Raw genomic sequence first — 14,333 nt, forward strand, 5'->3', positions numbered from 1 at the left:
GAAAAAAACCTGAGACGGGTGCCGAACAATCTCGTCTTGGTGAAAAAACACAAGAAAAAAGTGACCCGTATGAGAGGGCTGACAGAACAGACCTTCCTCTGCTTGAAGTGACTGCCCTCAACAAAGCCACCTTCCTGGATAGGCGAGAGATTGCGGATCGAACGGGGCTAATTAAAGAGACCCTAGAGCCAGCTGGAGGTTCCATGGTTCTAGCGGGGAACGACCTAGCGGTGCCAAATGGAGGACTCCTTGGATGAACGTCCTGACTTGCGGCAGAGATGCAAGATTTCTCTGGAAAAGACAGATAGAGCCGACATCTGCCCTTTGAAGGTTGCTGGCGAGAGACCCACCTGCGAGCCTGACTGTAGGAAGGCCAGTAACACTAGTAGTGACAGATCCAGTGGAGATGAGTTGACGTTGACCTCACACTCATGAAAGGAGACCTTTCTGGTGCGGTAGTAGATGTTTGAAGACGGAGGCTTCTGAGTTCTGACCATGGTCTGTAACACCTGTGGGATCAAGCCTGCCTGGACTAGTAGCCATGGTTCCACAGCCATGCGGTCAAATTGAGAACCCCTGAATATTGAAGGAAAAGAGGACTTTGCGACCGGAAGTTCAGACGATCTGGAAGTCACCATGGGATGTCTGATGAGCTGCGTGAGCTCTGCGAACAACGCTTGCCTGGGTTAATCCATGGCAATGAGAGTCACTGGGATGCCCTCTGCTCTGAGTTTCTTGAGGACTCCTGTGAGTTGATTGTTGAATCGAGGAGCCATCAGGTCCACATTCGGAATATCTCATCTGAGGCAGATCCCTTCGAAAGCCTCTCTGTTGAGGGATCATTCGCCTGCCGCCAGACCTTGCTGATATAGTCTGCTGCCCAATTATCTACGGCGGGGAAAAATGATTGTGGGCAAAATCTGGAGTGGTGAAGCTATGCCCACTGTAAGATCTTCTTCACCTATGTCATCGCCGTGACGCTCCTTGTTCCGCCCAGGTGATGTCCGACTGGATTCTGGATTGCGATTCTTGTATGAAAGGCTGAAAAAAATCTGTAGGGCTCGGAGAAAAAAACTCTGATCCCTAACAAAAAATTGATAGGCAGACGGCTCTCCTGGGAGGACTGCCGACCGTGAGCCGTGTGATTCGGAACACAGCTCTCCAGTCAGAAGACTGGTATCGGTGGTGACTGCCTGCCAGTGTACTGGTATGAAAGACATTTCACTGGACCGATGAGGGCCGCTGGTTCACCATAAAAACGAGCGGCGGGTTCCCGGAGTCAATTGGATCCTGCGATTCAAGGTGAATAGAGAATTGTCCCATCTGTTCGGCCAAGTTAGCTGAAGGAGACAAAGGTGGAAGCGGCAAACGGAACCGCCTCTATTGCCGCTGCCATCCGACTGAGGACTCTCCGGCTTGGAGTGACGGAGGATCTGGCGGTCTCTTTGGAGGGACACGCGTCCTTGGATGGTAACGAACTCCATGCCTGGACAGGTAATCCTGCTGGCCGGAGTCAGAGAGGGCTTCTTCCGCTTGATGAGCTAGCCGAGTTTGGACAGGATATCTATGGTGACCTGAACACTTAGGACAGTCGCCGGAAGGAAGAACCCTGATCAACAAGGCGTCCAGGTACGGAATCACCAAAAATGATCGTTTGTTATTGCGAGACGCAGGAACATCTGTGCTGTTTGTAAATTAGGTGCGACCTGTATGTCCGACGATAGACTTGCTGAAAACTCTATTATGTACCCTGAGTCCAGTATCTCTCCGACCCAGGGGTCCGTGATCCAAGTCCGCCAGACGTGAATGAGATGAGACATGCGCCTCCCCCTCCACCTGGTCTTTCCCCCTGCGCGCAACGACCAAGAGTCATCTAGCGGGGTAGCGCTGTGATCCGGACGTCGTCTTTGATGGCTGGCGTGGCTGAGAAACGCCAGAAAGGCATGTATAACAAGGACCTCTTGTTCCTTGTTCCTCTGCGGGGGCCTGGTTTTCTTGTGTGTGTGGAATCGAAGCTCCTGTGATCTCGTCGATAATCTGATCCAGCCAGTCCCCAAACAGCCGACTTCCTGTAAAGGGGAGGGTTGTAATTGATATCCTAGAAGCCGCGTCCGCATACCAGGCTCTGAGCCAGATCGCCCGACAGATGGCCCCCGTGCTGCCAGTCGCTTGCACTGCGCAGTAGGCTGCTGACAGATGCGATGAGTATGTACTCACCCGTCCGAGCGATCTGTGTAGCAGTGTTGAGAACTCCGGATTGCTCGATCCTGCGCGAAGACCGTTGTGGAGGTAGCGGCCCATGACATCATGGATGCTGCCGGCAAGATGGTGGCGAAGGCAGCAGGAGTACCGTGCCTGCCATCTGAAGACAAACTGAACGGGCCACTCTCTCGGTGTTTTGATCCGTGGCGACTCGGAGCGATGCCCCGAGCGGGAGAGTGAGTATTGGAAGATGACAGACGGAAAAAAACAGAAGGGCGACCCTAGGCGAGCCTGCCCATTTCTTCCTGAGAGCCTCAGGGAAGGGGAAAAGTAAATCAAACTACTTACCATTGTTGGATATCTTGACCTGTTGTCGTCTGTGCTTGTATAGAATTTCAGCAAATCTTGGATGGCCACCGAATTGCCTGTGTGCCCGCTTAACCTGTTTCAATGAGACATGCAAGCACTGGGTAGCCATAGAGTCCGTCTGCCGCTTTGACCGGACTATCCACCCTACCTCTGACATCCGCCCTCTGATCTGGAATCAGCATCGAGGCTGCATACGACTCTTCTCCTGAAACAAGGGGTCGGCCGGTCTCGGAGCCGAGGAGCACTCGGAGTCTGGAGGTGATAGAGATCTCCGGGATGACTTGAGAGGAGACCCCTCAGGTCCCCTTCTGCGCTCCAGCAGTAGGGTCTGGATCAGACCGACTGTTGCCCAGAGCCAACTGGACGGGGGGAGCATGGCCGGGCGTGGGGAGCGACTGCAACGCCTGCGCGATGGTCATAGACGCCCTTGGGGGAGAGTCCACAGACTGGGATAGGGGGTCTACCCCTCTGGTTAAGGGAGCGCAGCGGAGGTCGGGTGGTGGCGGTGACAGGATGGTTTGTGGCGCAAGCCGAGCAGGGGGGCGTAGCCTGGCTTGGGAGAATTTTACCTCGCAGGCTGTACAAGCATCAAAAAAAGGCTATAAAGGGGCCCAGACTATAAGGGGAGACTAGCGTTAGCCATGGTGTTTAGGAAAAAAACCACTAGTGACGCTAGGGGGGAGACAGGAGAAAAAAATGGTGAAAAAAATTAAGAAAAATAATTAAAAAGGGGAAAGAAGCTATAGTCTGTTCCTAAGCGGGAACAGCACTCACCCAGGTCCTGTGTCCCACCCAGGTCAGCAGAGGTCTCAGAAACTGCGAGGCCAGCATTGCTGAAGAAAAAAACGCAGCCCTTCATTCAATTTTTTTTTTTTTTTTTTTTTTTTATATAGTAGGAGGGCTGGCTGGCCTGGGACCGGGCAGGAACTGCAGGGGTCTGCTTGGGAAAAAACAGGCGCGCGCAAGCGGTGAGGCTGAGGACTGAGGCCTGAAGTATGCCCAAAGCAGGGGACTAGAGTAGTGGGCAGCCCCCGGGAGCGCAGCGCTGAGCGCAGGGCAGTCTTACCTGCGTTCTGCCGGCGTCGCTGTGATCCTCGGCCCCCTCCTGCCTGCCGGAGAGTTGTCTGGGGGGAACTGTCGAGCGCTCCTGCGCTGTGGCGACCACGATCCCCTGCCTGGGCCCAGGGAAGCAGTGAACGCTGGGGAGGCCTGGTGATGCAGAGCGCTCCTGCGCTGCAGCTGTGATTCTCTCCCTGGGGGCCTGTCTCGTAGGGGATGCTGGGAGGAATGGGGGCGTGCTGCAGGACTGAGCTGGCTGTCTCCAGGCAGAAGAAGAGGTGGGCGTGGATGGAAAAGCGTGCGCGCAAACAGGTGGGTGGAGCGCTCCGGCCCGAGGTAGGCCCAAGCTGGAGACTAAATTAGTGAGCGGCGGCCGCTGGGAGCGCAGCGCTGCGCGCGGAGCAGATCTTACCTGCGTCCATGCGCGGCGCCCGGATCCACGGGTCCCATCCTGGATGCTGCGGCCCCCGGTGAGTGCAGGCTGCTGCTGGCAAGCGCCAGGGGAGGGCTGCTGGGGGGCTGTGGTGGAGACTGCAGAGCACTCCTGCGCTGCAGTGTCAGATGCTCTGCCTGGGCCCAGTGAATCAGGGAAGAACGCTGGGGGAGGCCTGGTGCTGTGGGCGCTCCTGCGCTTGTGATCCTGAACATCCAGTGAAGAGCTTCCTCGCCGTCTCCACCCGAAACACCCCTTGGGACGGTACCATAGGGGTCGACGGGGAGTAAGCCCATAAACAATAAACGTGTGAGACCCCAAGCAGCCCCTGGAGTGGTACCGTGGGGCCGGAGGGGGATAGGGGCTGGCGTCTCGAGTCTCAGGGAACCCTGGGGACAAAACCCGGTAGGGAAAGAGCAGGCGAGGTTTCTCTCTGATGCAGGGACTTTAACCCTGCAGAAGAGACAAAAAATGTAAAAAGATGAGAAGGCTGAGCGGCGCCGTATAGCATGAAAAAAAACGGAAAAAAAGGAATAGCCTAGGCTGAGGTTGGCCCACAGAGATATGGGCCCACATCAGCCTCCTACGACACTAAGCAAAAAACTGGCATAGATCGGCTCAGGGTGTACACTGCTAGGGAGGAGCTAACTTTTTTTATGTCTACTTAGTGTCAGCCTCCTAGTCACAGCAGCATACACCCATGGTCCTGTGTCCCCCAATGAAAGCGAGAGAGAAATAAAAATTTTGAGGTTAAAGCAACATTTTTGTAGTTATAAATGTATTTTTTCATTTTCAAGGCTGAAAGTTATAAAATTCTGTGAAGAACCTGGGAGTTCAAAGTGCTCACCAAACATATAGATAAATTCCTTGAGGGGTCTAGTTTCCAAAATGGGGTTACTTGTGGGTGAAGTCTACTGTTTAGGTAAATCAAGGACTATCCGAACACAACATGACATCCGCTAACGATTCCAGACTATTTTGCATTCAAAAAGTCAAATGGTGCTCTTTCTCTTCCGAGTGCTGCCGTGCAACCAAACAGTAAATTACCACCACATATGGGGTATTGGCATACTCAGTAGAACTTGCACAACAAATTGGAGCATGCATTTTCTCCTGTTATTTTTGTGAAAATGAAAGACTTGGGGTTAAAAAAAAAAACATTTTAGTGGCAAAAATCTATTTTCATGGCTCAATTTTTATAAAATTCTGTGAAGCACCTGGGGGTTCAAGGTGCTTACCACATATCTAGATAAATTCCTTGAGGGGTCTAGTTTTCAAAATGGGGTCATGTGCGGGTGAAGTCCACTGTTTAGGCACATCAGGGGCTTTTTCAAACATGACATTGCGTCTGCTATCTATTCCAAACAATTTTGCGCTCTAAAAATCAAATGGCGCTCCTTCCCTTCTGAGCTTTACCATGCGCCCAAATAGTATATTTTCAGCACATATCGAGTATTGGTGTACTCAGAAGAAATTGCACAACAAATTTGCATTGTCTCCTGTTACCTTGTGAAAATGCAAAATTTGGAACTAAAGTTACATATTCGTGGGAAAAAGTAAAGTTTTAATTTTTTTCCTTCCACATTGCTTTAGTTCCTGTGAAGCACCAAAATAGTTATTAAAATTCTTGGATGTGGTTTTGAGCAGTTTGAGGGGTTCAGTTTGTAGAATGTTGTCACGTTTAGGTATTTTCTGTTAACTGGGTCTCTTAAAGTTACTTCAAATGTGATGTGGTCCTGAAAAAATGGTTTTGTAAATTTTGCTGGCAAAATGATTAACTGCTGGTAAACTTTGAACCCTTCTAACTTCCTAATAAAAAAAAACACAAAACAATGATTCAAAAATTGCACTGACGTAAAGTAGACATGTAGGAAATGTAATTTATTAACTATTTTGTGTTCCATATCTTTCTGGTTTAAAGGCATAAAAATTAAGTTTGAAAATTGCTACATTTTCTACATTTTTGCTAAATTTTCTATATTTTCACAAATAAAAGGAAAAAATATTGTATTGAATTATTGAGTTTACCACTATCATGAAGTACAATATGTCACGAAACAACAATCTCAGAATCACCAGGATCCGTGGAAGCGTTCCAGAGTTATAACCTGTCAAAGTGATTGGTCAGATTTGAAAAAAATGGCTGTCATCAAGGTGAAAACCTTGCTCTGGGGTAAAGGTGTTAAGTCACCACAGAGGGGCCACAGATATTGCTAATAGTTCAGGCATCTGAACAGCTGTTTCATGTTGTCACAGGTTTCTTTCATGTGGACAGCATAACCAACTGGATTTGAAGGCAGCGCATTTCCATTGTTCAGCAAGACGTAGTTTAGGCTTGTATTGAACGAATCGATGAAGAGCCTCCAATTTGGTTGTAGAGCAGTGATAACTGTTAAAATATTTCAACACTATTCACTGTGCAGTACAAGTGAGGAGACAGCTTTGTTCTTTTGATCAGTATGATTACACTGATACCAGATTGAAGGTAAGGGTCAGCACACACGGCGACTAATATGGAGCGAGTGGAATGCGATAAAAAAAAAAATCGCATTCCACTCGGACCAATATTACTCTGTGGGGCCACCCCCATGAATGATTGTTTTTTCAGCCCTAATCGGACCGAGAAAACAGTTGCAGCATGAGGGTGGAATGCGATCTTGCTCTACTCACAACCATTCAAGTCTATGGGGTGAGAGAAACATTACATTGCTCTTGCGTTACACCGGTGTAACGCGAGAGCAGTGCGATTCTCGCATCAGCAGGCAAGGGAGGAGATAAGGAGATAGATCCATCCCCTCTCCTCCACAGCGTCGGCCCTCACCTCTGCAATTGTGGTATGATCGTACGATCTGACCACAGTCGCATGACACTCGGCTCCCGCTGTGCTGCGAGCGTGTGCCAAGTGTCATGCGAGTACTCGCAGTAATTCCTGTGTGGCCTCAGCCTAAGGCTGGACTCACACAAGCGTATGGCATCCGATGCGACAGCTAATGACCCTCGGCTCAGGCTCTGCTGCGAGCGTGACCCGAGTATCATGCGACTGTCACCCGATCCTGCAATCAGGTCACAGCTGCAGAGGAGGTTAATCCCTCCATCTCCTCCATTGTCAGCCTGTGCGTATATCGCACTGCACTGGGATAACATCCGAGTGCAGTCCGACGTATCGTTCGCACCCATTCACGTGAATGGGTGCGAAAGATACGGCTCTTGCAGAAATCGCAGCATGCTGCTATTTTTCTCGCATCCAGAATCTGGATGCGAGAAAAGCTGACCAACTGCTCTCCGTCATTGACTAACATTGGTCAGAGTGCAATGCGAGATTTTCTCGCATTGCACTCGTCCGATTTCAACGCTCGTGTGAGCCTACCCTAAGGATAGCATTATGTAGATGCTGATGCAAGGTAAAGTTGCTTCAGGAAAATGGCAATGGTCAGATCCCGAGTTGCCTCCATCATTTGGGGCTTTCACTTTGCACCTTAAGTTTAGGGAGCAAGGGAAGCCGCTGGAAGAATGAACAGAACATGTCACTTTTTACCTGCTTCAGGCTATGTGCACACATTGGGTATTTGGTTGCAGAAATTTCTACACCATGTTTGGATCTCTTGTTTTTATAGCGAGCTGTAATTTTTATTGGCACCATTTTTATCACTTTTTATTTATTTCTGAGACAAAATGAACAAAACCGTAATGTTGCCTTAGGTTTTCATTCAGCAGTCATTAATAATATGTGCTGTGTTTGTAATCATTTGATTGATTAATAATGCAATTAATACTTATGCAGTGCAGTGTATTACCTAAAAATGCAATCAGTGATTTTTCTGGTCCGCAAAAAAAATAAATAAATAAAAATCCTCTTTTCATCAGTGTTTGGTCAGTATTTCACTTTTTACTTACACTGTTTCATTAGTGATTTTCTCATATGAAAAATTAAATAAATTAATTACAAACTTTCTTCTAGCAACTGCAATATCAAAAACGTACAGCACATGGATCAGGGGTCAAGGAGCCCACATCAAATGCAGGGTGATGACTCAAGACGTACATTCGTCGTTAAAGGGAACCTGTCAGGTGCAATATGCACCCAGACCCACGAGCAGTTCTGGGTGCATATTGCTAATCCCTGCCTAACTGTCCCTGTATACACTAGCATAGATAAAGAGATCTTTAGAAAAAGTATTTCTAAAGATCCTTTATAATATGCTAATGAGCGAAGGGACTAGTCACAAAGGTGTTCGTTCCTGCGCTCATTCTGCCCTCTTAGCATGTTATCATGCCCACAGGGACGTGCTAACATGCTATTCAATGCAGCATCACTGGTGGTGACGCGCAGATCTGTGTCCGCTGTCACCGCTGAACCGAAGTCTCGGCACATCCGGTCATGCGCACTAGACCTCTCTGAAGGCGGAACGTGTACACTCGGCTTCATAGTGCACAGGTACGCGGACACAGGTACAAGCGTCACTGCTGGTGATGCTGCATGAATGGCATGTTAACACCTCTCTGTGGGTGTGCTAACATGCTAAGAGGGTAGATTGAGTGCAGGAACTAACCCCCTTGCAACTAGTCCCCTGCGCTCATTAGCATTTCATAAAGGATCTTTTGAAATACTTTTTCTAAAGATCTCTGTATGTATGCTACTAGATAGAGGGACAGTTAGGCAGGGATCAGCAATATGTACTCAGAATTGCTCGTGGTTCTGGGTGCATATTGCACCTGACAGGTTCTGCTATTTAATCTGATAGCAGCAGAATATAGGGACAGTAACACCTTAGAATGTGAATGTAACAATCAATGCATCTTTCGTGGTCTGTGACTCATCTAAAAAGATCTTTAAAAGACAGAAAAATAGTTAAAATTTATTTCTCATTTCGCTTTAACAAGTTTGGATGACAAAATACATCTTAATACACAATAATATAAAGCACAGAATCCCCTGAAATAGGATTGACTGATTAATTTACTTTGACAATTAATAGGCTCCTCTAAGCAATTAGCGTCCATGCGGCTCTGCTTCCTTTGCCGATTATGGCCACAGATTGATAACATTTAGTAATATTTAGTGATGAGCCATTGCCATAGCTGCACCTACAGCGGAATCCACATCTTTTCCATAGACTATTGGAAAAGGGAAGATTTTCTCTACCTCTTGCCTTAAAACAGGGTTTCTTGCCAAAGCGCTACCGGTGCCAATGATTCGCCTAATCCCGGACTCTCTCAAACAATGTGACGGTAGCATGGAATGGATGTTGTGAATAATGCCGCGGCACAGTGCTCTGGTCACATCACCCAGAGACAGGTCCGTAGATGTCAGGTCTGAAACTGAAGCTCGACTGTCCGGACAATGCCTCTCTCCAAAGAGTGTAGGGCAAATGCTAAGATTAGTGTCATTAACAGACAAAGCGGCATTGATCACCCTCGAGTATATGTTGGAGTCAGATGTTTCAAGGCCTGTAAAGAAAATATAGGTGAAAGATGAGCTCTCAGGGTTTCTTAGGGTGTACATTCGAGAGTCAGAATAAAGTCACCAGAAATGTCACCTACTGGTTAATAAAAATAAAAAATCCCTAGAACTGGATTAAAAAAATAAAGCGTGCAGCATTCGGTTACCCAACTTTAGCATCAGCTGTGTCTGGCTTAAGCATAAAACAACTAACAACTGACTGGACACAGCTGATTTATGGAAACTCAGTCTACAGCCTCATTCATATCTCCGCTTTTAGACACAGATGAAAAATATCACCAGTATCATCAGTGTATGGCACGTGTGTCCATTTTTCCCATCTGTGTTTCATCAGTGATTTTCACGAATGGATAAATAAAATTACTACAAAATTATTACTATTTTATCCTTTGCACTGTGTGCTGTATATGTTTTTCATGAACCCATAGACTTGTATTGGCATTTTTCATCAATGAATAAAACTAAACAGATACAGCACACATGTGCAAAATAAACGTCTGAATGGAAGCTACGGTGGAAATACTCCTTTATGTTTCGATGTCTGAATGAGGGCTACAGTGGGAATACTCCTTTATGTTTCGATGTCTGAATGAGGGCTACGGTGGAAATGCTCCTTTATGTTTGCACGTCTGAATGAGAGCTATGGTGGAAATGCTCCTTTATGTTTGGACATCTAAATGAGAGCTACGGTGGAATTGCTCCTTTATATTTGGATGTCTGAATGAGGGCTTCGGTGGGAATACTCCTTCATGTTTGGACGTCTGAATGAGAGCTACGGTGGAAATGCTCCTTTATGTTTGGACGTCTATATAAGAGCTACGGTGGAATTGCTTCTTTATGTTTGGACGTCTAAATGAGAGCTACGGAGGAAATGCTCCTTTATGTTTGGACGTTTGAATGAGGGCTATGGTGGGAATACTCCATGTTTGGATGTCTGAATGAGGGCTACGGTGGAAATACTCCTTTATGTTTGGACGTTTGAATGAGGGCTTCGGTGGGAATACTCCTTTAAGTTTGGACGTTTGAATGAGGGCTATGGTGGGAATACTCCTTTATGTTTGGACGTCTGAATGAGAGCTACGGTGGGAATACTCCTTTATGTTTGGATGTCTGAATGAGGGCTACGGTGGAATTGCTCCTTTATATTTGGACGTTTGAATGAGGGCTTCGGTGGGAATACTCCTTCATGTTTGGATGTCTGAATGAGGGCTTCGGTGGGAATACTCCTTCATGTTTGGACGTCTGAATGAGAGCTACGGTGGAAATGCTCCTTTATGTTTGGACGTCTATATAAGAGCTACGGTGGAATTGCTTCTTTATGTTTGGACGTCTAAATGAGAGCTACGGTGGAATTGCTCCTTTATGTTTGGACGTTTGAATGAGAGCTACGGTGGGAATACTCCTTTATGTTTGGACGTCTGAATGAGGGCTTCGGTGGGAATACTCCTTTATGTTTGGACGTCTGAATGACGATGACAATACTCCTTTAAGTCTTGCAGATAAAAATTAAAATTTACAGAACCTGCATTTCATTGACTTAGTTGTAAAATCTGTTGGCACAAATAGAGAAACCCACAAAAGTGCTTTTTTTTTTTTATCAAGAAAAATAGAACGCAGTCGCTGTCTTCACAACACATCAGCTAATGAGTTCAGGAAATGGGAGACGTCTTGAGACCAGATTGCACTTATCTAATTGGGTTAGATTCCTTCCATTTTACAAGCAGGTTTCTGAGTACATCACCCCCTTCCTTCTAACGAAAAAGCTTCAATTTTAGCTATTTTCCTACAACAAGATAATATACTTAATAGGGAATCTGTCACTCAGACAGACGAATTGAAATAAAAGCATCATTATACCACGGAGCTATGCTGACGGGTGCGAATCTACCTAAAGGGATGAACAGGGGAATTATAACTATGACGTCAATGGGGAAAATGCATTTGGGCTCCCCGGATAATCGGAGATGTATATATACATGTACAAATACTCATACTCCTATACACTGTCATGTTACTGCTTCTCACAAGTTCCGATTGATTGCAGTGTGATCTTCAGGAGCTACCATGGACTTGTCATAAGTCTTATGGGTCAAATTTTTTTTTTTATTAAAACCTTGCTCTAATCTGAGACTAGTAAGAACTATGTAGATAAAGGGTCTCTCATACAGAAAGTAACAGGGATAGCAGGGGCTATGCTATCCAAATGTGTAAGCAGAACCATGGGCAGGCAGTTCGTCAGCAGATTGGGGCTCCCAAACCTTGTCTCTCCTGGCGGTGCTCAGGCAAATTCTATGCAAAATTACAATGCAGTCATCTGGGGATAACGCAGGCAATATGGAAGGCGTGAGAGTAAAATATGACATTTAATATCAATATTAAAAATGAGCCGCGTTTAACAAAATAACATAAAACAAGTGACACATCAATAAAACACATATGACATAGATTAGAAGATAAAAATTACAATAATTTCTGTGGGATGAGAAGAGGCATATACACTGACGAGCAAAAGGGTAACAACGTTTTGAGCCTTTGACTTTCAGGCTCCATATCTCATCATTCACTACAGCTGTGAGCATGCGACAACCAACCTTTTATAGACAATCATCTTGGCTATCTCATATATGACATGCAACTATTATATAATTAGTTATGCAGATTCTTGTCATGTCACTGCATTGTTACGGTTTTTTATTTTTAATATTTTGTTAGTATTTTGTAAATCAAACTTTGGCTTTCAATACTGCCTGAACCCTTCTGGGCATGCTATCAATCAGATTCAAGCATGTCTCATCTGAAATCTGATCCCAGGTCTCTTCTACACGTTCACAATGTTGGTACATACTGGTCAACTCACTTGGGCATGTATATAGGTTTTCTTCAACTCTACCCAGAAGTGTATGATTGGGTTGAGGTCTGGGAACTGTGAGGGCCAATCCAGTACCTCTACTTCATTGTCATTGAACCATATCAACAGTCATGACGTATGCTTTCGGTTGTTGTCCTGTAGGAACACAGTCGTACTTTTCATACCCAGAGTACTTAAGTGTATAAAATAACACGTTTTGTAGGATACTGACATATAGCTCAGCAGTTAGACCACCATCAATCCTGGTCATGAATCCAATGTCTTTGGCTGTGACACAACCCCATATTATCAGACCACCTGCACAAAACTTGAGTTTCTTCAATTTCTTGATCCGTTAGCCCCATTTTCCCCCGTTTATTCCAGACCCATTTGCACTCATCAGAGCCTAGTCTATTGACTTTCGTCAAATCGCTCCAAATCATCTGCTTCCAATTTTCTGTCCACTTTTCTTACATTTTTGCAAACTCAAGCCGACATTTCTTATGAAGATATTAAAGTCGAGGATTCTTCACCTTTTTTTCGGGCCACCATTCCAGACTTGTGTAACATGCGTCGCATGGCGTTTGCATGGACGTCTGTGATCTCACTATTATGAAGAACCTCCACTGCTTCATTTGTCACTCCACAACTGGTAGACCTTGTGATGAGCTGAGTTGTTGACTCCGATATTTTGCCAGGACATCCACCTCTTGGCTTGAATGGAGACACCAACTTCATTTTGTATTCTTCCAACTGTCATTGCAGTCATTTCTGCTGAGAATGTGCTGAATGATGCAGTTTCTCTTTTCTTGGGAAATCTTCATGGCTGCTTCTCGATTCAAACCAGTGACCTTTCGTTTGGAAATCAACTTAATAACACACTGAGCTATTATGGAATGTGAGAACAGGTTGTAATTTGCAGTATAGAGGAAGAAAAATATTTCTCCACCACCAGGAGCAAAACAGTAACAATGAAATGGCATGACAGGAATCATGTGCTAAATAGTAGCAAGTCAAATTTATGTATGAGATAGCCAAGATTATAGTCTATAAAATGAAAGTAGTCTCATGCTCAAAGCTGAGGTGGATGGTGAGATATGGAACCTGAAAGCCAAAAGTGCAAAATATTGTTACCCTTTTGCTCGTCAGTGTACATCCGTCTTGTCATCCCATACAAGTTATTGCTCATCAGTGTTAGAGAGACAGGGAGGTAATGATGTTCTACTAATGACTGAAAAAAACTCCCGCAAGAAGTGGGGACAATCCTACCTACACAGTTGATATGCCTAGTTAAGCAATAGTAAAGAACTCTCATGATTTCTGTATGTACTATATATTCAGGATTCCTCACTGGTTGAAGGGATGTCCTTGTAGTGGCCATAGAGGAACCAAGAGTAAAATTCCCTGTTTAACCTCTTTAAGAGCTATTATAACCTTATAAACCTCAAATACTCTGGAGCGCCAACTTCTGTGTATCATTGTGTATATACAGCTGAGATTATAATACCTAGTTCTGCCGTCCACTGAGCCAACATTGTGACAAAGGATGCAAAAACATTTCCTCCATTGAGAGAAGCAGCAACTGCCAAATACCGGTCCTGGAAGTAAGGAAAGTATGTCACGGCTTCTGCAGGACTGGGGTGGTCTTGTGGCTGGAATCCCTCCGGCATGGAGAAGGTCAGCTGAGCAGAAGTGCTGATATTCAGGACTTACAAAATAGAAAGAAAAAGCAAATGATGAAAATTTAATTCTGCTATAATGAAATAATATATTACAATGAATAAGTGCAGATATGAAGCCTGTAGGGCTATACCAGTGTATAATCCTTCAATTGTACCTTGTCTCTCCATCACTCCACTGACTAAAGGTCCAGTCACACTAAGCAACTTACCAGCGATCCCAACAACGATAGGGATCGCTGGTAAGTTGCTAGGAGGTTGCTGGTGAGATGTCCCATGCGA

At 45.6% G+C, this 14,333-nt stretch overlaps 1 protein-coding gene across 1 annotated transcript in view; it reads right to left on the minus strand.

The window, feature by feature from the left end:
- Positions 1-8,907: 8,907 nt before the first annotated feature.
- Positions 8,908-14,333, minus strand: part of SHPK (sedoheptulokinase) — a 52,783-nt gene continuing 47,357 nt past the window's right edge. Inside the window, exons 6-7 of the mRNA XM_075333146.1 lie at positions 13,880-14,080; positions 8,908-9,511 (exon numbers count right to left, since the gene is read on the minus strand). Coding sequence (XP_075189261.1) covers positions 9,120-9,511; positions 13,880-14,080 — 593 coding nt within the window. The 3' untranslated portion in view covers positions 8,908-9,119. The remainder of the gene's footprint in view (positions 9,512-13,879; positions 14,081-14,333) is intronic.

This window comes from Anomaloglossus baeobatrachus, chromosome 2, assembly GCF_048569485.1.
Source record: "Anomaloglossus baeobatrachus isolate aAnoBae1 chromosome 2, aAnoBae1.hap1, whole genome shotgun sequence".
Taxonomy (NCBI): domain Eukaryota; kingdom Metazoa; phylum Chordata; class Amphibia; order Anura; family Aromobatidae; genus Anomaloglossus; species Anomaloglossus baeobatrachus.